The sequence below is a fragment of the Indicator indicator genome, chromosome 1 (genome assembly GCF_027791375.1).
Source record: "Indicator indicator isolate 239-I01 chromosome 1, UM_Iind_1.1, whole genome shotgun sequence".
Taxonomy (NCBI): domain Eukaryota; kingdom Metazoa; phylum Chordata; class Aves; order Piciformes; family Indicatoridae; genus Indicator; species Indicator indicator.
The window spans coordinates 21,785,358-21,810,696 of record NC_072010.1 but is presented as its reverse complement, the minus strand read 5'-3'; the positions used below and the strand labels follow the sequence as shown (position 1 = coordinate 21,810,696).

General features: G+C 40.3%; 1 protein-coding gene across 1 annotated transcript in view; it reads left to right on the top strand.

Moving 5' to 3' along the window:
• The first annotated feature begins 3,378 nt into the window (after positions 1–3,378).
• The window catches only part of ATP8A2 (ATPase phospholipid transporting 8A2), a 293,926-nt gene continuing 271,965 nt past the window's right edge, over positions 3,379–25,339 (top strand). The window contains exons 1-7 of the mRNA XM_054386416.1: positions 3,379–3,515; positions 15,268–15,367; positions 15,818–15,916; positions 17,243–17,288; positions 21,233–21,273; positions 22,942–23,015; positions 25,005–25,074. Of these exons, the coding sequence (XP_054242391.1) occupies positions 3,415–3,515; positions 15,268–15,367; positions 15,818–15,916; positions 17,243–17,288; positions 21,233–21,273; positions 22,942–23,015; positions 25,005–25,074 (531 nt within the window). The 5' untranslated portion in view covers positions 3,379–3,414. The remainder of the gene's footprint in view (positions 3,516–15,267; positions 15,368–15,817; positions 15,917–17,242; positions 17,289–21,232; positions 21,274–22,941; positions 23,016–25,004; positions 25,075–25,339) is intronic.

The following is a 25,339-nucleotide window of genomic DNA, read 5'->3' as shown; positions in this document are numbered from 1 at the left end:
TACCCTCTGAGATTTTTTTTTTTTTTTGGTGATTGGGCTGTTTTGTTTACTTGACATTTCCTGCTCTACTCCAAGTTGGTTAAGACTTTGGAGTTTGTTTCCTTAAGTGATTATTCCCACTAATCTTTATGATGTGTTATGATTTTATTCCCAAAAATGTTTGACCAGTACAAAATTTGTTTTCACTTCTCCTTCAGTACAAGTTACCAAGCTGAGAGCAAAGGAGTTTTCATGACTGGGGGTGGGGACTGATACTAAGAGGACTAAGACCACCACCAGCAGAGCTCAGGTGATATGAGCTGAGACAACATCTTCAGCAAGCGAGGAGAGCTGTCTGAATAGCACAGTGCAACCGTGCTAAGCTATTTCTGTAGAGTCAGACTCCTTTTATCAAATTGCCTTGACTTCTAAATATCACACTTAAAATGAATTTACATTCATCTATGCAGGTCTTGTGGGAGATAAACCTCAGGGTGGAACTCTGATGTGCCCTGAAGTGAAGTCAATGAATCTGATTCCTTTGGATACAAGGAATTAAACACTGCTGAGTAAGAGCTGCTCAGACTTCAGTTTTAAGTTCCACCATTGTTGGAGGTAGTCAAATCTGTGTTGTATTTGTCCATTGCCTTTCTGAAACAAAGAGCAGAGGTGAAGTTGGTTTCATGTGGCTGAAGTGATGGTCTGCATTGCCTGTTGGCTGGTCTCTGAGAACAAATGCCTTCTGAAGGTGGTAACTGCTTCCCCATAGGAGTCCCTCAGAATCTCAGGGCTTCCTCAGCTTTTCTAAATGCAGGGAATGAGTGAGTCTGCAGCCAGTAGCATAGGTCACTGTGTCTGCAGGTGTCTGGGTGTGATCAGCTTAGTAATGGGAGGGAGGTCCAAGGCATTCCCAATGGGCAGCGTTACTAGATAATCTTCCAAAAATGAAAACCTTCTTAATACAGCTGTTTGTCCCTCCTCACAAATTTGCTTTGAAAATAGGGTGAATGCTGTTGTCCTTGGGACACCTATCTTGGAGAGAGAGGAGCCAAGGGTGTAGTGTGTTAAGTAAACCTAAATGCCTCTGAATTTAGCTCTGTTGACTTGGTTAATCCTTAAAGTTGTGAGATGGCTTCATGGTACTTGGTAGTGAAGAGAGCTAGTCAGCAGATTTCAAACATTAGCAGGAGTCATAAACAAGTTAAACAAAAAAGGTCTTTGAAAACCCAACAATTTTTACAGCGTGTTTGTTCTAAAATAATTATACTTAGGTTTTAGAGCTTGACTAGGAAAAAGATGAAAGCTGCTTCCTTGCACTTAATGCTCTTAAGAGTACTGTTGTTTGATCTCCTTTGCAGTTACACAACATGAAATCAATGGGAAAGAACAGCAAGTATCCAGTAGTGTTCTTAGCTCTGTTTCTCTGAGGGGGGAAAATACCCACTCAGCAAGGTTGAGTGGTCCTCTGTGTTGTGGCAAGCTCCTTCAGGCTGAGTGACCTAATATAGTACTATAATGGCATAGTCTTGCATAATGTATAGTCTTACATACTTCCATTCCGAAGTTGTTTTTTGTCCTTTGTCACTAAGTAAATAGTAACAAATTGGCATATTTTTGCAGCCTGATTCGGTGTCAACTACAGTGATAGAAAATCAATTAGTCTTACACTCACAAGTTCAGCTTAATGTTTCCTAAGTATAAATTCACAATGTGCAATACTTGCCTTGGGAACTAGACAGTGCTCTTGAAAGCATATTAGTGTAATTGCCTTGGCTTTATTGGCCAGGTACTAGCACTGCAAAGTTGTTTTTTGGTTTTTGCTTTGTTGTGTGGTGTTTGTTTTTTGGTGTAGTGGACTTTTTTTATAAGATGAATGGGTAATGTTGCCCTCCAGTGGCTAACGTCTGGAGGATGCAGAGCCTATTTGCACTAGCAGTGAAGAACCATTCAGAAAGTCTGGGATGGAGGATTGTGATATTAGTTTAGACCCATAGTCTAGTGACAGATGTGTGAGAATTTCAGTGTTTGGTATACTAAGGTTGTATTAGGACTGAATTTTTTCCCTGAAGCTGTGGGGACATGATTTCAGGGGGCTCTCCCCTTATTTATTTATTTTTAGCCACTAACTGATAAGTTCCTTTGCAGTATGATCTTAGCATTATACAGCAATTGGAAATAGCTGCTGGATTTAGCTTTGTAGTAGTTATTTCTCAGTTTTCTGTAAATGGACTTTTCTAAGAATCCTAGAATAGCACCTTTAGCAGATTCCTATGAAACATGATGCCTTATTCTTGCCTAGAGCCGCCTGTGCTGCCTTAGTAAACCCATAGCACATTTCATATGCTGATATTCTAATGTATGTACAGCTCAAGTAATGTTAAGCATGTCCTTGGCTCAGAATAGAAGGGAAAAGCAATAAATCTGACTCCAGCAATTTTCGTAAGACTTGGAAGCTTGATGGAGGAAATGCTACCTCCATTACCTTCTATTTTGGCTTTCTTTAAAAAGAAACCTAAACAATGTTTCCTAGGAGTAAATTTACTCCAGACCAGTTGGAGGTGAAAATCAAGTCAAAGATTTCAGTTTTGAAGTTGTAGGTACGAAGCAAAGCGGGTTTTGTTCATTTCAGTCTAAAGCTGAGTCTTCTCTCGGAGTACCAACTCTGCAGCCAGCCCCCGGCCTGGCCGTGCTGCAGGGGATATTGGCAAGTGGCAGAAGGTAGCTTGCTGGGCAGACGCGCATGTACCTGGCCGTGCTTCGTGGGGGCCTCGGCGAGGCCCGGGTCAGGCTGCGATGCGTTGCATGTGGATTTGAACTCGGACGAGTGGGATGCCTGCGGGCAGGTAGCACCCGAGAACCGAGGGGCCTGGAGCTCCGCGGCGGTGCGGTGGGCGCCGCAGACTGCCGGCGGTACCCCGCCACATCGTAGGCTGCCCCGCAAGCCAAGCTGCGACGTGTGGAGGTGGTGAATCCCCCGTCGCCAACCCCTTAGCCTCCAGCGACCGGCTCTCGGTGACAGCTGGGCGGTGCCCGCTCGCCACAGGCGGTAGCGGGGCTGCCGGGGCGGGCGCGGCGCTCCCGGGGGCGGTGCGGGGTCTGCGCCCCTCCCCGCGGCCGTGGGGCGGGGCGGGGGGCATGGGCCTCGGCTCTCTTCTTCTGGCAGCTGGCTTCGGGCGAGTCTCGCCTCCCCCTCCCCGGCTATCCATTATTTATCGACCTCTGCCGTGGTAAGGACCGCGGGGGAATTGCTCACAGCCGCTGCCCAGCCCTGGCCCCGGCCCCCTTCGCGGCGTGCCCCCGCCGGGAGTTGCAGCTGCCCCGGGAGCTGCCCGCCCGGCTCTGGCGGGTGCGACCCCTCTCTGACAGCCTCCTGTTTGCGCTCTCCCTGCAGGACCGGTCTGTTCCCCCTCGGGCTATAAGAAGGCGGATGATGAGATGTCCGGAGCCACGTCCTCGGCGGATCTGGACGAGGCACCAGCCCGCACCATTTACTTGAACCAGCCTCAGCAGAGCAAGTTCCGCGACAACTGGGTCAGGTATGGAGCAGCCCCACTTCTCCCCTCCCAGGCGGCAGCCTGCTCACTGCTAGCCATGGACAGGGAGGGCTGTGGTCCTCCGCTCTGCCTCTTGTCCCTGCCCTGCCCTGGTTCCAGCACAGTGAGTTGTCTCCGACGACGGATTTGTTGGCTGCAGTGGCACCAGGGTCTGGTCAGTGGTACGGGGGAGCAGCGGCAACGAGGGATCCAGCGGCAGTAAGGGGCAGGCTGCTTCTATCAGTAGTAGGGAGATCAGGGAGCTCAGAGCTGTGTGGGTATGGTGTGTGAAAAGGTCTTTGCTTCAGTAGGGCCACTGAATTTTGAAATAATGGGATGTAATGTAGTACCCCTGGATACAAGGGCTAATCCATGAAAACATCAGTGTGTCATTTGGATAGAATCCACAATGTTAACTCCATGAGATGTTCTCTTAAAAATTAGCATCCAGTTCTAAGAATATCTAGACTAAGTATAAAAGAAATCCTAGAATAGAAAAGAAATGAAAAAGTCACACAGGACAAGAAAAGCTACAGAGTTTACAAAGTCACATCCCTGTACATACTAGGTATAGCCCACTTGTGTTCTTTAACTGAAGATCGGCAGGAATTTCTTTTGTCATTCGGAGCCTTTCATTGTAGGGATGTGTTTAAGACTCACGTATGTGTGATTAATGACATGTTATTGCGGTTTGGGAGCTCAAAAGATGTGCATTGAAACACGCAATGCAAGGATGCATAAGATTTGACACACTTGCCTTGGGTTGGCTAGGTGAACAGATGGCTTCTGTCATGACTAAGGAGGAATGTTAGTGGATTTCTGTTTGTTAATGCAGATGTTTGGGTGGTTGTTCAGAGAATGGTTTGAACGAGTGCCTTTATGGAAACAGGGCTATTATATTCTATGAAAATGATGATTTCCATTAGGTGATTTACTGTGTGTATTATCAAGGACAATTCTGAGAATATTCTCTGGAAGGAGGCTTGTGTGCCAGGTAGTGCAGCAACTTACTTATACAGGGTTTTCCACCTCACTTTTCAGTTCTTGAATACTTTCCTACGAAAGTCTATGGTTTAGGAGATGTTAAAATGACAGGTTTTCTTTATTTTGGTATTTTTATGTGGGCAGCATCATTGGATGTTTTCTCAATTTGTTGTTTCTTACTGTGAGCTGAGTTTGACTGTTTTCTGTGGATAGGCTACTTCAGGGAGTAAATAGTTGGCAGACTTTGTAGTTGAGGCTTTCCTGAACTAACTCTGTTCTAATGTTTTATGAAAAAGTAGTGTGTGATTCTGCTACCAAGAACTTGTTCCTGATAGCAATATCTGGGAGCTGTTGTGTCTAACTTACTATCTGAAAGCCATCCCTTGGTAGCTGTAGAAGTTTTTTCAACAGCTGTTTTTTAAGCTTTGCCTCCTGACAAGGGCAGCTTGAGTTACAAAGTATATTGGTATGTGAGGGACAGGAGAAAATGCAGGTAGTATAATGGGAAAGCAGAGATGCTTGCATTAACTGGTTAGAGATGTTAGCTCCTTAGTGTCACTTGGAAATCAAGTTTCCTTTATGAAAATTTACTGCTGCTTAGTAAGAAAGCTTTGATCTCCCTGACTTTCAAAAGGGTAACAGGCTTTTACTGTGCTTTCTCTGTCCTTTGGATTAGCTTTTTTCCCTTTAGCCCAGTGAGGATGAAGGCAAAGGTGACTTGAACTCCTAATGTCTTAAGTAAGGATGCCTTGTGTGGAGTGAGTGGTGGTTTATTTATCTCACTTGCTTACATGAATATGAGTTTCTCTTGAGGAACTGCAGTGCTGTCTTGCCCTTAGACTTTCCTGCTTACTGTGTTCAGCTTCTGGATTTCTCAGTACCATTGGGTTTGAAGATGTGCTGTCTCCAAAGGGGAACAGCAGTGTGTTACAGTGCAAGGCATTATTTAAGCAGATGAAACACCTGTACTTAAGCTCTTATGGAGAGTTGAACTGAAGATAATAAAACACTTTTTTGTAAATTATGTGAGGTTTGACTGTCACCTTTTGGGTAGTCATCAAGGATTCTGTGAACAACAGTGAGCTTTTTTGAATGTTCATAGGAAGTTTTGTAAATTCCAGGGTAGTGTGGAATAGTTTGCTCGAAACTAAGCAAAATACAAGAAGAAATAGAGATGTGTAAGGTGGGGCAAGATGTGGCTTTTCATTTAAGGTATTCTAAGCATCTCAATATTTCAAACTTTTTTGAGGGGAGAAGCACTATTAAAAGTGAATTCATATGTATGTTTGTGGGAGGAAAAGGAAGAAGTGGTAAATACAATATTTTTTATTTTTGGACAAATTAGAGTTGTTAATGTTGTGGAATACCATGCTGAACTAATATATTGTGCTGTTGCAAAGCTAAATGCATGGCAAGATGGCACTGGTGCTTCGACTGGGAAAAGTATAAAAGTTTCAGGATGTAAAAGGGAGAACTGTTTCCTCTTTGCCAGGCTTCCTGGTGTAAATAAGTGAGATTATGATAACTTGTAGAGCAGTGGGGTTTTTTTAAATGCTTTTCAAACTTCATCACAATTGCAAAACCTGGTGCTGTAAAGCTTTTTTAGGCTGGACTTAGCTTTGTCCTTTGTCACCACTGCATTCATAGCTCCTTTTGTAAAAACATCTCTTCTACCTGCATTTGAAGCCATTTTAATCCCTACTATGTTCACTTTGAAAAACTTGGGACCTTTTAATAAAAGGTAAATGACCTTTCATTTTAAGCTGAAGCATTTTAAGTTTTGAAATACAAAAAATGGAAAACCAAGTAACTTCTTTATCCAACACGCACAGCTGTAGTTGTGTGTAGTATGTTTGCTTTTATGAGAGTTAACTAGTACCTGTTTTGACTTGTTCAATATCAGAAACATAAATATCTGATTGGAGTGTTTCTTTCATTTCTTTCTGGACTTAATGCACACAGTTCCTGAAAGCTTTCAGCCATTCTATACACAACTCTGTTGCTGAACCAATAATTATGATCCACTCGTACTCATTCTTAACCATCACCATCTTACTCGTACTCATTCTACCTTTAGGGCTTGAAGTCTGCTGACAGTTGTCAATAAACCTAAGACATCCCTAAACAGAAGACAGTGTGAGATTGTCAAGCTTCTGCAGAGACTCAGCCAGCATGTTTTCCTCCCTTCCATCAGTGTGCTGTGGGAAAAGTTTTCTTTGCAGTTGTAAAAGGTAGTACTTCAACTTCTGATTTAGGTGTGAAACTCGTAGTAGTGGATGGTTAATGTTTCAAAGCTCCAACTCTGCTGTTGGGTCAATTTGGTAGTTTGTACACTGGTTACCTAGTGGATCAGTGCAGTGTGAAAATACATCTTTAGCATAAGTGCCAGCTTGTCTGGTAGTGTTGATTCTTCAGTTGTTTGATTTCTGGTTTTTGACCCAGCTTACCCAATTGCTTAACATGTAGCTCTTGATTACTAGGTTTGATTTAAATGATTACCTCAATGGTGGGTTTGGGGGTGAATTAAGTGGTTTATTGGTTCTGAAAGCAAACTTTGCCTATTGTCTTGTAGAAACACAGGGATACAGCTGGGGTGTGATAATAGGGGTTTGAATGCTGTGTCAATACATCTGAGATCATCAAACTAATGGCATGCATACTTTTCTAAAGGTATACTCAATGAAGAGTGGTCTGTTTTGCTTAAAGTGAGAATGCTTTTATATGTATGAAAGGAGGTCCAAGTGAGGTGGGTGTTGTTCCCTTCTTCAAGGTAACTAATGATAGGACAAGAGGAAACAGCCTCAAGTTGCACCAGGGGAGGTTTAGGTTGGATATTAGGAAGAATTTCTTCACGTAAAGAATGGTGAGGCATTGAAACAAGCTGTCCAGGGAAGTGGTGGAGTCGTTATCCCTGGAGGTGTTCAAAGAATTTGTAGAACTGCATTTTGAATGTGTGGAGGTTCTCATGCTTCAGTCCCTGCTACTGAAACATGAGTTGCTGGTATCACTAGCAATTAGTATTGACACTTGTAATATGAATATTCTGAGCTGGATATTATAATCTGCAGCTGAAAATGTGAGCAGTGATCTATGTGCAAGTACATGCACCTGCACTTAGTGCTGTAGACCAGCATTTCTCTTGAATTAAAGTGTACCTTTGCTGTTTAGGTAGGACTGTCCCTTCTTGTGTTTGATTTGCTTCTGGTAGAATTCAGACACTGTGGTCATTTGTACTACTAGTGTTTGTACTCCTTTTGGAAATCTCTTCTGTTGTCATGTGAACAGATCACCTGCCTGACTGCAGAAAAGCATTTTGGAATTCTTCAGGGAAGGAATGTTTTGCTATATTCTGAATGGTGTAAGTGTAATCACGTATTAAATCAATTACTTAACTCTTTAGTTCTGAGTAGATACTGCTCTTAACTGAAAAGTAATACTCGGTACTACATACTGGTAAATAAGTAAAAACTTAATTTTCCTGCACTGCAGCTGTTGCTGATATTGTAATCTATCACAATGAAAAAAACTTGGAACATCTATAGAAAAAATTTTAGCCATCAAAATTCACTAAACATGGCCACTATTATGTGCCTGGAATTGATGTCTTCACAGATTCTGCTAATATGTTTGAAGTTGCTGCATCTTTTGGTCTTAGTAGGCTGCTCCTTAGGCCAGACTCCCTGGGCAGTTGAATTTTGCCTAGAAGGAGTTTTAGTGCCCTTCTGCCTGCTTTATGGTTTGCTCTGTGGCATCCTGAAGTTTTACTTCAGGTTGTCAGTGTTGTTTTTTTGGGTGTGGGGTTTTTTGTTGTTGTTTTTTTATCTTCATAGATTTTATATATCAGCAATAGCAACACAGCAGGGGAAGTAAACTGCTTTTCTACACCCTTTTGTAACTTTCAGACAAAAGAGGCAAAGCTTAAATGCAGTCTGACTTCTGTATTTGTTGTAAATACTGGCCCATATTCAGTGTGTATTTCTTTGTTTCTACTTAGGCTTCTGCTGTTGATCTCTATACAAAGAAAGACGTGAACAAGAAGTGATTAATTTTTTTTTGTGATTCTTTGTGTAGTGGAGTCAAACCAGATGTCTTCACTTAGAGGTGGATCTCCTACTGTTGATACTCATATATATATGACCTTATGCTACAGACCTCACTGTGACTACTGGTGGCCCTTAGAAAAGGGTAGAAGAGTAAGAAGTTCTCTTAAGCTGACTGAGGCAGAACTCAAGGACTCTAACTGCTTTTCATGTAGTTTCTGTGGATTGTAAAGTTATTTAAGGGAAAAGCAAGTATTCATTTCTTTGATCACCCCCTTGCTTGTCCCTAGAACAGTAGGTGGTTAAGTTGTGGCATCATTTGAAATTAAATAATGGCTTTTAAACTGAAGTTAGCACTGTGGCTTTTAGACGGCTAGCTGACTTGTGGCTTTTTGTTTTTCTTGGTGTGTTTCTGTTTATTGTGAAGCATAATTTGGGTTTAGATAGTACATAGCTGTTACTAAACTTCCTTGTTTAGACAGTGTTTCTAGGTTAACTGTTCCAGTGTCTGCCCTTTACTGAGCTGTACTTGTCAGCAGGACTAATGAAAAGCAAGGGTGTATTTCTATAGTGATGACCTGTCAGTATTGCAGCATGCTGAAACAATACCTTGCCTACAGAGCTTTCAATGCTGCTTCTAAGCAGTCCTTTGTCTAATGTGTTTGTTACCGGAAAACCAGCCAGGAGTCTGTTCCCTTTTCTGTAGGGATTGCCTGAATAGAGAACAAATGGAAAGGCCTTCTCTGTTTACCTGCTTTAGGAACAGCCTCCAGGGTACAGAGTTTGGAAGCAAAAACGTTACCCCTTCTGTTAAATGTGACCACAAGGTCTTGTTTTCAGGTTAAGCTGAGCATAACCAGTTATGCTAATGCCTGCTCTGTATTATGACTGCCACGAGCGCTGCATAGGAGGCAGTAGGAGGCCTTTCTAGTAGAAGTAATAAAACTTGCTTTGGCCACATGGTTAACATGGGCTTGTCCAGTCTTTCACTGTCTGCGTGTGTGGCAGAAGTCTTGTTGATACTGGAGCAATTCGACACAAGACACAGAAGGTTAGAAATTCTGAAAAATCCTTATGCAGTTAGGAGTTGATCTTGCTGAACTAGAGAGTAATAGTTATACTGTCATGCTTCAGTGGGCAGCTGATCATAAGGCATTCTCACGTACTTTTGTCTTAACAAGGGTCTATGCAAAGATAAGAACCGAAGTGTGAAGCACTTCAAGATAAGCTTGTTGCTGATGCAGCTTCTAAGGAAGTGCAGATAGATTTGTCAGCCTAAAGATCTCGCTCCTGAAAAGGAACTTTGGCATTAGGGTAGATACCACTACTTGCCAGCAGAAGCAGTGGTAATAAGTATTGCACTTACCACCCTGCCATTTCATTAGGTATTGGTGTAAGACACAACACTAATAATATGTCGTGCTAGTGAGCAATAGATAAAAGGATGTATTTGAGATGTCTGTGCCAATTTGCATTTCCTTCTTGGAAAAACACTCTTAAACCTCAGTGGCTGTTGTTCTAGCTGACATCTGTCTGCTTCTTTCTTTTTTTTTTTTAATTGATATATGAAGCCTTGAATTGAGCTTCAGTCTTAATACAGCAGACCCAAACCATTCTTCCCAAATTATACAAAGATGAGAAGGGCTCAGATTGTAAGATATAATCATTTTTTTCTGTTACAGAGGAGGCGAAGATCAAGTCTTCTAAATACAGTGGTACCTTTACTTGATTATTGTATAAATGAAGGAATTCTTGCACAGAGAAATGTGGGGAAATGGTGAGATTCTTGAGATGTAAACTGTCCAACTGCTAAGAGTCTTCACAAGTTAGTGAGCACTTTATTTTTAAGCTTTTAGAAGTGTTTTCTGATGAAGCTCAAATGGATGCCCCCAAATGGTTTGTCTGTGTAAATAATTTAGGACAATAGGTTTGTCCCTTCTCTACAGTCTTTCAACAGCTTTGTCGGGAAATCTTTCACTATTTGATGCTTTAGTGACTAGACAGAAGAATGTCCTTTAAACAGTTGTGACTTGTTTTTATCTTTTGATATGAACTTGTGTAAGATGTCATTGCAGTTACAGAGAAACTCTAGGGGAGTGCAGGAAAAGATGGGAACAAAACAGGCACTTGGATTGTGGATGGTTTCACTCCAGAGCTGCATGACGCATTCAAATGTGATGGCTTTTGGTTGTTTTCTGACAACCTTTGAGCAATAGTATCTTATAGGATTCAAGTCTTGCATTTTTTACTGTGCAAGAGCAAGTCTTACTCCTTTTATACTCTTCTATCTTAACTAAAGCTCAGTCTGTGTCAGGCTTCTCAGAGTACTTAAGCACCACCTAGCCTTTTTTTAGCTGGTGGAAGCATGCAGGCTGTGTACAGAGCAGTGAAACCCTTACGGGCTGGAGTCTTCCTCTGCAGGAACTGTAGTAATCTGACAGAGTGAGTCTCTTTGATAAAATCCCATTGGTTCAGGCAGAAATTGTCTGCTGTAAGAAACACAGGTTGTTTAGTTTCCAGCTGACTAATAATCATTGCAGAGGCACAGAAGTAGTTACTTCTTCTAAGAATTAATCATGTGTTCCTTGGAGAATTCATAAAGAGCTGATTTTTGCTTCTTCAGAAAATGTCATGATCAAAAATACACCATCTTCTTTTCTACTCTGCCCTGGTGATGCTGCATCTGGAGTACTGTGTCCAGTTTTGGACCCCTCAGTTTAAGGACAGGGAACTCCTTGAATGGGTCTATCGCAGAGCCACAAAGATGATTAGGGGAGTGGAACATCTCCCTTATGAGGAAAGGCTGAGGAAGCTGGGTGTCCTTTTCTTCAAGAGGAGGAGATTGAGGAGTGACCTCATTAACATTTATAAATATGTGAAGGGGGAGTGTCAGGAGGTAGGAGCCAGGCTCTTCTCAGTGATGTTCAATGATAGAGCCAAGGGGTGATGGGTGCAAGCTGGAACATAGGAGGTTCTGCTAAAAGATAAGGAAAAACGTTTTCCTTGAGAGGGTGGCAGAACACTGGCACAGGCTGCCCAGAGAGGTTGTGGAGTCTCTTCCTCTAGACACATCCAAAACCCACCTGGATGCATGCCTCTGTGACCTACTCTAGAGGATCCTGCTGTGGCAGGGGAGGTTGGACTAGGTGTTCCAAGGTCCCTTCCAACCCCTAACATTTTGGAGATGATCTTTTCATTTGTTACATGCATATAGCGGCTGAGAGTCTTGTTTGTGATGCTTGCATTTGTAACAGCCTAGCCAGTGTTCTGCATTGCAGCGTTGTTGGTAAGACATTGCTGTGATTGAGCTTTCTCTGTACACAGCATAATAACTGCTTGTTGTGTTTTCTGTTAATATAGTACAATAGAACTGGAAATACATCAAGATTGCTGCTGTGCCTCCCTTAGCATACACCAATTCAAATCTTGTTATTTTTTTTCCTTCTCTCTGAACAGGGCATCTGATTTTTTTGTGCATGTTAATGGAAACAGTGCCTGCTTGGTGAGACAAGAATTCAAGGCCTTAACATTCACTTAAGTCACCCAGCCACTCTGCAGTGTTTCAGGTGTCTGTGTCTGGCTTTCTTAGTGACTGTTCCTGTGAATGGATATGTGTGAAAAGCACTAACATCAAGCAGTATTCATCCTTCAGCTCTTGGATTAGAGAGTATTTCAAGTGTGTGAACTGTGAAATGAAGAGCTGTGGGTGAATGCTGTGTAGAAAAGGATGGTTAGTTGTACTTACTGCCTGTGGAAATGGGACCACATGTCTCAGTGAGGGCCTGTTGTGGTGTATTTTTTGTTTGTAGGGTTTTTAATGGTTAGCCTGAAGGTGGAGTTAATCTGAGAGTTCTCAATCAGAATTCTTGAAGGATGGAAGTACTTTAGATAGCTGACTGGGCAACTGTAGAGCTATGTTCAGCTGCATGTTGCCAGCACGTGCACACTTCTTAAGGGAGTAACCACTCTGTCTTACTGTCAGCATTTACCTGCTCAAGGATGATTCAACAAAGTAAAACTTAAATTTTTGAGAAGTGTTGGGGAAATGGGTAAGTGGCAACTAATGGAAGCTGTCAAGACAAAAATTCCATGTTGATGGAGTTTTTCAGTGCAATGGTTTGCTGCTTTTTTGTTATTATTACCCAAAATAACTGATTCATGGTACTTCATTTGCATGTCAGTGAGCTAAGGTATGCAAATGACACTAATGTTTTTTGAAATTATAAAGTGATTGCTTTCAGAAAAATCATGGTTTAGTAGTATTTCTCCTGACCTACACAGTGGTGTAATTTAGAACATGACTTAAAGTAAGTTGCGGATACAGAGGAGGTATCTCTTGTACCATTTGCACACCTGTTTAAATGCCAAACTTGTGTAGTTAAGCAAGGTTTGTGTAGTTAACTGCTATGGCTTTAGGAAAAAAACAGTTTGTTACTTTTTCTTCACATGTTTCCCTCTTCTCTCTGCTACAACCTGCTCTGCCAGCTGCAGCCATGGTGTTTTTGCATCTGGGCACTAGGTGCTTCCTTAATTGATAGATGGCTCTGACTGGGGCTGGTCAGAGGGCTAACCTTTGCAGATACTCAGCTTTAGTAACCAAGATTGTGTTATGAGCAAGCTGCCTGAGTTTTCTGCTTGTTCTCCTGTGGACAACGTTTCTTGAGGCTTTGATTATCCTGAGGTTCTTTACAGTGAATTTATCTGTTGGGAGGGAGCACAAAGCTTTTTAAGACTTGAAAAGCGTGGTATTTGTTCTTTGGAGAGCTATTCTTCAGGGTGAAATTAATCGAATTCTCCTGCTTTAAGTATTAGCTTTTCACAAAGAGATTTCTTCTTGGGTAATATGTGCTTGCTTGTTTATAGAATCATAGAGTTCTTTCATTTGGAAAAGACCTCTAAGATCATTGAGTCCAGCTGTAAATGTAAGACCACCATGTCCTCAAGTGCCACATCCACATATTTTTTGAACATTTCCAGGGATGGTGACTCTACCTCCCTGGGAATCTTTTCCAACACCTGACTACTCTTTCCTTAAAGCAATGTTTTGTGTTATCCAATCTAAATCTCCCTGGCACAATTTCAGACCATTTCCTCTTGTTCTGTCTCCTGATACTATACATACACTATGAATACACATACACTGCTCCTGGTCCATGGTAACAGCTGAATGTGCCCATCTCTAATTAGAGCTGTACCTATTTTCTGTAGACATCTGTCATGTTACTTAAGCAACAGAGTACATGGAGTGACTTAGTAACCATAATGCTCATACAAAAGAGCCTTATTGTGTTGGCATTAACATGATCATTAGAATAAGAATATTGATTGTCCTGGTTAGCTGCAAAGCTGGTAAATGGTAGAATCCTCTTAATGTTTCAGCTTGGTGGCAATCAGACAAATTCTTGGTTTATTATAGTCATAGCAGTGTGGTGTCCAGGGGGATTTTGATATGAAAATCTGTCAGTGCTTAATTTGTAATTAATATTGCTTGGGGAGTTCATTTGTAAGCCTAAACTGTTAACTCGATTAACCCATATTTTTGCAAGTCACAAGGTACTTCTGAGACTTAAGTTTAATTATTTTCTGTATTGAAGGAAGGTTATTACATGTGAGACAAAGTAGATGTGGCTTCAAAGAAAGAAATACAGCTGGAAGAAATGATTAGCATTTCAGGGAAGTAACTTCATTTATACAATAAATCTATGTTGCTACAGGCATTAAACTTGGATGCTGGTTTTAACTCAGTTGCCGGTGTTGTAGTCTGAAATTTCTGTGAAATATCACCCTGAGTGTTTGAATACAGGATTCTGCTGAGCAGTAGCAGCAGTAGGATCTAGAAATCGTGTCATGTAGTGCTAGAAATCGTGTCATGTTGCCTTAGAGGGCCAGTTAAAGTAGTAACTGATTTGCCTCAGACTTAGTTGCTTGAAGAGGAATCTAGGTGATAAGATGGGATCTTAGTTGTTGTTTGATTTTTTTTTTTTGTTTGTTTGTTTGTTTGTTTTGTTTTTTTAACTTACCCACTGATTCTGACCTGATCATCTTGGACACTTTTTTTTCTAGAGTTGTATTCATGGCCATCATGAATTTGCTGTGAGGAAGACAAGAAATTATGTAGATTAAGACTAGTTAGTGTGGTATAATTTTTGTTTTAAGATTAAAAATATAGTAATACAACTATTCAGTGAAACTATCCGGAAAACATTTACCTGAAAAAAACATTTATTTTTTGAAGGACGAATCATAACTTAGCATAGAGTGGTTTTGAAGGACCATTCATAACTGAGGGTAGAGTGGTTCTGAACCAGGAAATGAGGCATTTTAAAAATAGCAGTGGAGCTTTTCTGACTTCTTCCATATTTAACACTGCCTCCCCTAACACTTAAACTACATGTTTTGATGAGGAGTAAGCACTTCATCAAATGAGGTGAAGGATTGCTTCTCCATGGTGCTAAAGTTTGGATTGATAGTTCATCCAATGACAAAAATATCAGTGATTAAATTGGGACTGTCAGCCTTCTGGGTTAGTGTGGTACCTCTTGTTTGGTACAGCTCTTCCTCATAACCAAGGCAAGTCAATTCCTCCATGTGCCGTATGTCTTTACTATGTGATTTTTCTTTAAACTACTTTCTAACTACTTTTAGAAACCTGCTTGAAATGTTTTTTTTATTGGTCATAATCTGTCTCGTATTCCAATGAAGTACTAAAATAAAAATCTTCTAACCTGCAGCACAGCCAAGTACAGTGTGGTGACATTTCTACCTCGATTCCTGTATGAGCAGATAAGAAAAGCTGCAAATGCATTCTTCCTCTTCATTGCCTTACTGCAGGTATTGCTTTATTGGTTTGCTTTGGTTATAAATGAAATTGTAATGTAGAAAAAGTTTAGTTGTTAACTTCAAAGAAAATATTGAACATATTTTAATAATTTTAATTGGATGTGTACTTTGAAACTAGAAGGCAACTTAGATTTTTTCAGTGTAGTTTGTGAAATTGAGCTACTTTTATTCTTAATAAGGAAAACAAAAAAGCAATATCCTGAAATATGGAGTTGGTCATCATACTGAGAAAAGCATGTGTGAAGCTGCTGTTAAATAGTCTAGATAATCACTGCTTCAGGGTTAATCATGTAATTTGCCTGCAGAAGTAGGGTGTCAGTCAGGATCAAATGGGAAAGCTCTTTTCTGTATTCTGAGAGCTTTGCATGAAGTTCTCAGTTCCCTGGAAAATAAATTTAAACACAAATACCGAACGACTGTATCTTCTCCCTCTGTTCACAGCAAATTCCAGATGTCTCTCCAACAGGAAGATATACCACCTTGGTGCCATTGCTGTTTATTTTAACAGTTGCTGGCATCAAAGAAATCATAGAAGACTATGTAAGTATGATTATGGAGAAGGCTGTCCTACAGACAGTGTGGTGGGTTGGAAATCCCCTCCCTACCCTGAATGTTAAATTTTGCCAGACCAGCTCAGTTGGAAGCAAATGAAGCTATACTTACAAGCAAAACTACAATCTACAATAGAATGCAACAAGTATGTACAAATATACTATATGTACAGGTATTTACAATTGGTAAACAGCACAAAAATCCCCTGGCCAAAGGCCAGGGGAGCTGCAACAGCTTCTCCCTTCCTTGCCCCCCCCCCCCTTACTGCCCTGTATGCAATAAGGGACAAGACAAAGATCAGAGAAGTTGTTAATACCAGTCACAGCAAAGCAGTACAGCCAGGGTCGAGCAGAAGCAAGTTAGGCTCTCCCAGAGTGAAGAAGCCAAGAGAGCAAGATTGTTTACATTACTAGCTTAAGTAGGTTATCTCTCCTATGGATTGTTTAGAACTTACCATTATTTTCCTTTTTACACCCAGCAGTCGTTTATTTACATTTTAGCACTTTTTGTTAAAGACCTGTGAAAAATTTTTCAAGGCATAGCCTAAAACTACTACAGAGAGGATTTCACAAAAACTATGAAATGCCACAAAGCAGCTGCATCTCTGAATTCTGAACATTCCTGAACAGCAACAAATCATCAAAGCTCTGAACTGGACGGGAACTTCAATGCTTAATTTATTTCAGTATGCTATGTTAGTTTTAGATGGTGAATAAGGAAAGAGAAGTAAGGACACTTGTTTCTACCTCTTCCAGCTTGTTTATTCATACTTTCATTAGAAAGGTCTGGCTAGGAAGACACAGTAGAGTCCTGGCAGATGTGGCCTTTTTAGTGTTTCGTAAAAACGCAGGAGGAGCCAAGGTACCTTAGAGCAACCTCTTTTGGATCAAATATGTACTAACTTGCTTGGGTATTGTTCATAGTGAAGAGGTCTTTCTGCTTTGCAAGATTGTGATGAGCAAAGTCATTTAGAAATCAGTATAAGCAAGCAGCACATAGAATATATGGTGCAGTTGTCATCTGAGTGTACTGTTCATCATTGTTCCTTTTGCTTTCAAAAACAGGTTTTGGAAGCAGCATTTTTTTGCGTTTCATATAAATGGGAGCCTGACATCCAATATAGGAACTCTCACTTGGAAGTTCTGTTATATTGTTTTAAAAACCATTTTGAGTTAGATGAACTTTGTGGCTTTAAAAAAAATAGCTAAAAAAGGCAAAAGTGATCCAGTATATCATTTTGCAATTCATTGTGTTTCTAGCTTTGGAATCTGTTATGAAATCTGAAGTGTAATGAAATGTTTTGTTTCCTTGCAGAAAAGGCATAAGGCAGACAGTGCTGTGAATAAAAAGAAAACAATAGGTAAGACTAAGTAGTCTTTAAGTTAAATATTTGAAGTGCAAATATTGAATGCTGAAGCACTTGATTCTGAATAACTCTATTGCTTAAAGAGCCATGACGATGGGGAATGCCTGTCTTTTTGGACTAGGCAGTTACTGGTATGTCAAGTTTTTAGTCTACTGAATGTTTCAGGCTGATGCTGATAGTGTGACACTTGAAGGCAAGGCATGGAGGGAGATTATTAAAAATTATAAGTTGATCTAATTTCAAGGATGTCCAGGATTATACTATTCTGAGCTCCTTCAAGAAAACTAATTGGTTTTCTCTCCTGCCAAACTCTATCCTAATTTTTCTTAAAAAAAAATCTTAAAACAAGCAGAACAAAAACCCCACAAGAAACTTTCTCTTCTCAAAAACCCCAATAAACCCTTAAAACACGGAAAACGTTAATTTTTTTTTTGATCGGTTCTGCTGCCCTTAAAATATAGTAAAACTCTGGGGACGTTGTGGATTTGTTTTCCTATAGTATCACTGAATAAATACAACTCGTGTCCTCTGGGTGCCTACCTGTGTCCCCAATGTATTGATGCTGTTTAGTGCTGAATATCTGAAGACGTTTTTATTTTTTTCATCACGAACTGAAAACTTGTGTAGAAATAGGAACAATATACTGATGGCTGTGCTGCAGTCAGGGTGTGGCTGGCCCTGTGCTGGACAGCTCCTCTGATGCTCCTCTGTGGAGATACTCCAGTGAAACAGGAAGCACATGGACTTGGCCTCTGAGTAGAGCCCCTTCTTCCCAAACATGTTTAACTTAAGTCTCAAAAAGCTAGAGAGACTTAAAGGAACACAGAAAAAGCTGCTGGCTTTGTGCTTCAGTTGAGACACAATGTTTGCAGGAATATTTTAAGTGTGTTGGGGTTTTTTGGTTTTATTTTTTTCTGTTGTACTTGAGAGGTTGGTTCTTTGTGTATTAGTAAGCATCAAAAAGTTCTTCAAGGTTATTTCTTTACAACAGTATAGGAAGATGTTTCCAGTTCAAGAATGTTACTTAGTAGTCACGAGAAATTAGCACTTAGGTAGCACAACAGGCCTTGTTATAGGCAGCATGAAAGACTGCTTTTTCACAAGTCACACAAGCAGTTGTAATTCATTTGTAGCTAGAGAACATGCTAGCACATCAGGGGAAGTCTGATGGAGCTAAGTGCAATTCAGTACTTGAAAAATTATTTTCAAATGTAAAAACTAAAACCTGAACAAAATAGTCTAAATGCAAATTTCAAAATGATACTTTAAGCTCTGTCCTGTTTCTTAAGAGGAAGGTTGAAAAGGCTCATTCTTGAGACTTAGAGGAATGAAAAGCTAATTTACGATCAAGGTGGGATTCAGTCCTAGGTTCTGTATGTGTCTTTAGGTGGTTCTTACAGCATGGTGAGGTCTCGACAATGCAGTCATCATAGGGCAGTTCAACCCACTCAGACAGACATCTGCTGTCTGCATGGTTATGTTCTGAGCTCCACTGCCTGCAGTGACCAGATGCTTCAGTAGCATTATGTGTAGGCTTTGCATTCATTTTCCTGTCTAGTGTTTTGAGCAGTAGTGTATATACAAAGCACGTTTCCTGTATTAAAATTTCTATTGAAAATATTGGTTTGCTTTGCAGAGTGGCTTTGGTATGTAGGAATTAAATTCCCTTCGGTGGAAACTGAAGTTCTTTGAGAGAGCAATGTACACCTCCCTTAAGAGCTGGAGCATGTTAGGCTCTGAGCCAGTGCTTCATGTTGTGGATGGCTTCACGTGGTGTGTATGGAGATGACATGCAATCTAGGGACTAGACTAAATGTAATCCCAAGGGAAGCCCCTGAGCTACACTTTGCATAGATATAGAGAGCTTGGTAGTAATTGTTTTGATGTATTCATCCTCTCATTGTCAAATTACAGAATGAGTGTTTAATACCTTATGGGATGCTGTCAAATAGTACAGAAGCACAGACCTAGTGAACTGTGGCACAAGACTGATGGGAAATGCTTGCCCTTGAGGAATAGTTCTTCAAATGACCCCTCACACCTAGGTGTGGTTTAAAGAGTTTGATAGGGTTATATTGCAGCTCTGGTTTTGAATAGGAATAGTCTTTTTTATGTACTTTAACCAAATGCTTTTGACAATTAATTAACCAATTTTATCCCTCTAAATATTTTGGAGAGGACAGTCTTTTCCATCCTTTGGACTACTTCTATAAAACTAGGCTAAACAGAGTAGAAGGTGCAAAATAGAACCCCCAACATTTCTGAACTGAACAGAAGCTTTGTTTTTGGCTTGTAGAGTTGCTTGATGAAGCTTGGTTAAATTGATTTCAGTAAGCAGAAAAAGTTAAGTTTTATGAAATGTCTTCAAGACTGAGGTCCAAGTACTTCAAGCCACAAAATATGTTCATTGCATGTAAATAGCAAACAGTCCTGAAAAAGGTGGTTCTGAAAATTCTCCAAATGTTCTGGTGGAACAGGGAACTTGTAAAGGTACAAGAGATGCTGAGGGTTTGGATTTTGAGTCAAGGCTGCAGATACATGGCTTTTGCACTTTGGATTCTGGGCTCAGGCTTTCTGAGTTCTGAACTAAGAGCTCAATTCCAGTGCAGCTTAGAAGAGGGAAACAAGGAGAGCAAGAAAACTGTTCTTCCCCTAAACTGCATGTATTTGTATAGGTGGAAGCTCAGCAATTTAGATCCCTAGCAGTGCTTTTGTTGCTGCCCACTCATTTTTTGTTTATTTCACTGTCATTCTTCCACTGTAGCATTAAATGCCAGGATTCAGTGCTGCAGTGTGTGGCCTGAGGATGGGAATCAAGGGACGAGTTTCTTGTGCTGAATCTGTTCTGACAAATCCTGCATTCCTGTTTGTGGAGTGGCCTAACCCAAGTAGGGCAGCTGAGGCTGCATATGGCAGAATTCTATGTTCTGAGAATTTATGGTTTTCAAATGAGCCATATATGTGAATCGCTTAGAACTGAGGAGAAAACCCTGCAGTAGGGGGCTGGCTTCTTCAACTTTTGCGGTGTGCAATAGGTGACTTCTTGAAAATCTTTGAAAACTGTCAGCAGCTGCTTTCAGTGAAGAGTTTGAGTTTAAGTGTACTTGGTGTGCTCAGACCTGGACTGGGTTTGGGTACTCAGAAGTCATTTGCTATATTGTTTAAAATTTTATTTTTGGTTAAAAGAAAAAGCTTACTCTCTAAGTAGTATTAAGCATGTTTGGAAGCATCTAGAGGAATGTTTTAGGTGGAAAAACATGTTCCAGAGTAGAACAGCACTGAGTGTGTTAAGACAGCACTGTAGGACTCTGGCACTGTGGAAAGCAAGCTGATTTTCAGTATCTTGTTTTCTTTTTTGCTTCCATGTGAACTTGAGCATTTAGGATTTTTGTATTGCCAAAGCTAGTCTTTGCTTTTCAGTAGGACTTTGAGCCTACTTGATGACTAAGCCTCAGCCTTGTAAGGGCCAATTGATATGCTAGTGAAATTGGGTGTCAGAGTTAAAACATATTAAAATGCAAGGTAAAAGATGAGAAGTGAAAGTTTGCTGGTTAAATCATACATAAAGATGCTTCTTGATATTGATTGGCAGGGAGCAAGAATGCCCTTTGTTTTAAGGAAGGTTATTTGCAGAACAAGTAGCAGTACTGCCAGCCTGTGGATAGTATGAAATGATGCCAGAAAGAAATGAGGCCACCAACTGTTGTCTTGCAGGTGATGAAAATGGTGTAAATACTAAGGGCAGACTTTTCCTCTTTGTTGGATGCACATGTCTGCAGCTGAGGAGAAGAGTGTGGTCCCTGCTTCTGAAAAGTACTTTTCTGATGTGTGTTTTAGTTCCAAATCTGGTTAATGCTTGCTATTGCTGATAAAGTTGTTTTGAAATTTGTCTGAACCTTGGTTATTTGTTCTAATCTAATTTCAAGCTTTCTTTCCAGTTCTAAGAAATGGCATGTGGCAGAACATTATGTGGAAAGAGGTAAATAAATTTTGGGATGGGAGGGAGCAGACGAAGACATCCATGAGTTACTCTTACCAAAATATATTCCAAGGCCTAGAACTGGTGTTATACTGTAGGAATTCCTTCTGGCTTGGAGTGGGAGGGATCCTTCCTGTTGTGATGATGAAAACTGCCCTGAGCAAGGCACATGAGTCCTTATCTTCAAATTGTAGTTTTATGTTTCAGTCAAATGCTAATGAACTGTTGTGTTTTCCCTTGGGCAGTTACGTTCCAGAGTTCAAACTGTGTTTTTGGTTTTAGGCCATATCTAGAAGAGTAACTTTCACTGCAATGTTTTACTTCTTCTGAAGGTCTAACAGGCTTGTTTTGCTACCTGTGCAAAAATGTTCTTAGATTTTGAGGCAAATTAGTAAGCTGATTGCTCAAGCAAGGAACAGAAGCCCTGCTGCCACTTCAGGCACTTGGGACTTCACTTTTGTGAAGCCCTGTGCCAGGACCTGGTGAGCTTTATTTCTAGAACTTGTTGAAATATATCTGAATGTATTGGTCTCCTTGTGGCTTTGAATTCCTTTTCAAGAACAAAACTAGCTCTGTTAACTAATAAATGAGGGATCTCTGGGACATGAGAGCTACCTCAAAAGTCCTCCTGAAGTGTTAGGCTCTAGTGGAAACTAAAGATTGCCAAGATTGTGATGGCTAATGCCAATGTCTGTAGTAGTAAGGATGCTGAAGCTGAGCTTGGAATATGGTTTTCCTATACCCTTAAACAGTTTTTCCATTGGCCTGTGGCTGCATCTGCATGTTGTCTGGGCATTCATTTATTGTTTGGGGATAAGTACTTTACTATCTATCTTGTTTACTTTAAGGCAGATTTGTGATCTTTCTTGATGCTGAAATTGGTCAGGAATTTTTAAGTGGGATCAGAGGAATCTGCTAGTTCAAACATGCCATGTGATTCAATTTTTATCAAATAGTATGGTAAAAATATTTTAAGCTCACTTCAGACTTTCAGGAGTGCATTTGTACTAAGCAATCTGATACTCATAAGGTGGGCTTGGCTTACTGTTCCGAGAGTAGTACTATTCGGAATGAAAGGCCCATGCATGTTTGACTCACATTTAAAGGTACCAAACTCTTAGGTATTGGAGTACTGGAACTCCAATGTTCTGGAAGTCAGAACTATGTACATCTCCAGTTACTATAGGTCAGGCAAGAACTGGTTGATTCTGTCTGTGGAGACAATACTCCTTGCTAGTGACTAGTAAAAGGAGTGCACTTAATGAGGACTAAGAAAATGATAGTCGTGACTGGGTAAGTAAGATGGAGAAACACCAGGAGAAAGTTTCCATACTTTGAGATGGTGAAGTTTAAAGACACCTTTTTTAATTTAACAAGACTAAAAGGAAAAAAAATCAAAATTGGATAATGGCCACAGAAATTCACTTTCCACTGAGTGTATCTATTTTTTGTATAAAGATTTGTTTACTTTTCAGGAAAGGGAAGGCTTTGATACTTCCTAACTTGCAGTGAAAGTATGCTGGCTTCTAGAAGCACTGTCTCTAACTGTTCTATGCATGATGCAGTTCTTTTGACTGGGTGAAAGAAAATAACAAACTAACATTCCAGACAAGCAAACTGTTTGTTTTTCTTTTCCATGCTACTGTACTCCTGCCCCTGACTCAACAGGTAGCAGTAGGCGATATTGTGAAGGTCACCAATGGGCAACATCTTCCAGCAGACATGATCATTATATCTTCCAGGTATCCTGAGTGGGTGTGGAAATAATGTGTCTGATGAACTGAGGTGCAGAGGATTTGAAACTCTGTATTTGCCATTAATAAAACCAGACATCAGATGACACTAATTTTTCTCCACATCTAAAATCAAATTTCCATGTCAAAAGGCTTCAAGACTTTGTAATATGGTGTACCTGTATTTCACAAATTGAATTGTCTCAAGGAAGTTGTGGGAAGTCTAAAGGTCTGTTATGTAGTTACCTGCTCTGTGGCCTCTTAAGGATTTTTCTGTTTAAGCTCAAGGGTTTTTTCCAATTAATTCTCCTGACTTTCTAGCATACCTTCCCACCTCTTGTGAAAGGTTACTATTTCAAACAGTGATTCTAAAAGTCTAGCCCAGCTGCCATCTAATAACTAGCCTGAAAAACAGCTTTTGGGTTTCATTTGTTGATCCCTTGTCTTTGTCACACCGTGTGTAGGACCTGTCCCTAGTATGGTAGCAGCAGTACACTGTGAGTCTTGCTCATTTTCAGTTTATGAAATATGGGACAACTTCTGTATACTGATACCCTGACAAACAAAGCTTGGTTGGTAGTTACTTGGCTGCTAATGTAAATTCTATGTTGTGTCGAACAACTTGAGGCCATATCAAGACCACTGGTCATGTAGATAAGATTTAGACAAGAGACAGTAGCACAGTTCCTGTTCTTGAGCATGTTTTTTTCCTAATAGCCAAACTTCATGGCACCTTGCTCTTCTCCATAATTTCCTTCTGTCTGCAGGCTTTTCAGTGGTGACTCCAGGTTCCTATTGTCCTCATGCTCAAATGACAGAATTTCACTTTGAAGGGGGGTTATTTCCTAAGCTGCTGTGTTTTCTATTCTCCTTTTTTTGCCAGGTTCGGGGTTTTTTTTAAGATGTATGGAGAAGCTTGGTTTTTCTGAACTGTCCCTTGATCAAGGGTAGAAGTAACTTAATTCTATGGTATACAATACTGTACTTTTAAAACAAATCAAATTTTGAATAAGCAGTTGTCAATCTTAATATGCAGTTAGGCTACACTTTGGCATTAATGACTTGTTTCAGCATTGAGGAATACTTGTTCTGCTTGAGAACTTCTCTAACGTATTACACTAAAAAAACCTTGTGATTTATTTCTAAACTTGCATGAGTCAGTTTTGTTCTATGTTATTCTACTAACCTGCTGTCACTGATCACATAACTGGAGAATTTAACTTGAAGTATGATCAGGGAGAACCTTTGCTTGAAGCAAATAGCAGAATTGCCATAGAAATTGCTTCAAAATGGATATTGTTCCCATGATTTGTTCAAATCACAATACTAAGTGTCCTCAGTTCACCAGAAGGCTTTGCATGCTCTGAAGGGGTGTCTTGCAAGTGCTAATTTTCTCTATCTGAGATAGCTGTTAGATGTGAAATAACCATTTGTTATTGTCTTGACATTTTCTTCCCGGTAGAGGAAAGGTGACATCAAAAGAATTTTACAGAATAAATTTACATGAAAGAAAAAAAATCTAAACACAACTTTTATGGAAATACTTTCACATCTCTGTGGAAGTGAGAGCAATTGTTTTGCAAGAGTTCTCCCTCCTGAGTTAACAGCTTCGGTTGTAAGGTATTTGTGTCAGAAATAAAATTGGAATCACTCTAGACTTAATATGTGCCTGTGTTTTGGTTCAGGTTGCCACTGAAGAAGGAGACAAACAACAGACTCTGAACTTAATTTTTTTAAAAAAAAATTCTCTGGAGAGACCTGATAAATTCTTAAGTCTTCTGATTTAGATTTGTCTTCTGTAGTTTGTTGTATGGGAGCGTTCACATCTGAAGACATTTCTGTGAAATGTGTACTTTCTGCTGGTGCTTTCATGGTCATATCCCACCAATATGGGTTTTTGTGTTCTGTAGTGTATTGAAGTCTGTTGACCATTTTAGTGCAAGAGTAGCATGCAAAACCCAGTGAATTCTAATCATGAAAATATTATGCTCCTCCCAGTGAACCACAAGCCATGTGCTATATTGAAACGGCTAATCTTGATGGAGAGACAAATCTCAAAATACGACAGGTAAGACGAATTTCACCTTTTTTTCAGTTTAGGTATCTAAGGCTAGATAGAAAGCAGAGCCTAGTTTTGCATGACAACAGTAAGTATGTAAGTATTTTTTTTCTTGCAAAACAAAAAGCTCCCCCCCCCCCAAGCCACCTCAAACCCAACCAACCAACAAAAAACAAAACAAAAAAAACCCCCAACCTCTGCCTCCCACCCTGCCCAATGTTTTCCAGGTGGCACAGATAAAACCCAAGCAGTAATGCTTTATGTACACGTGTAA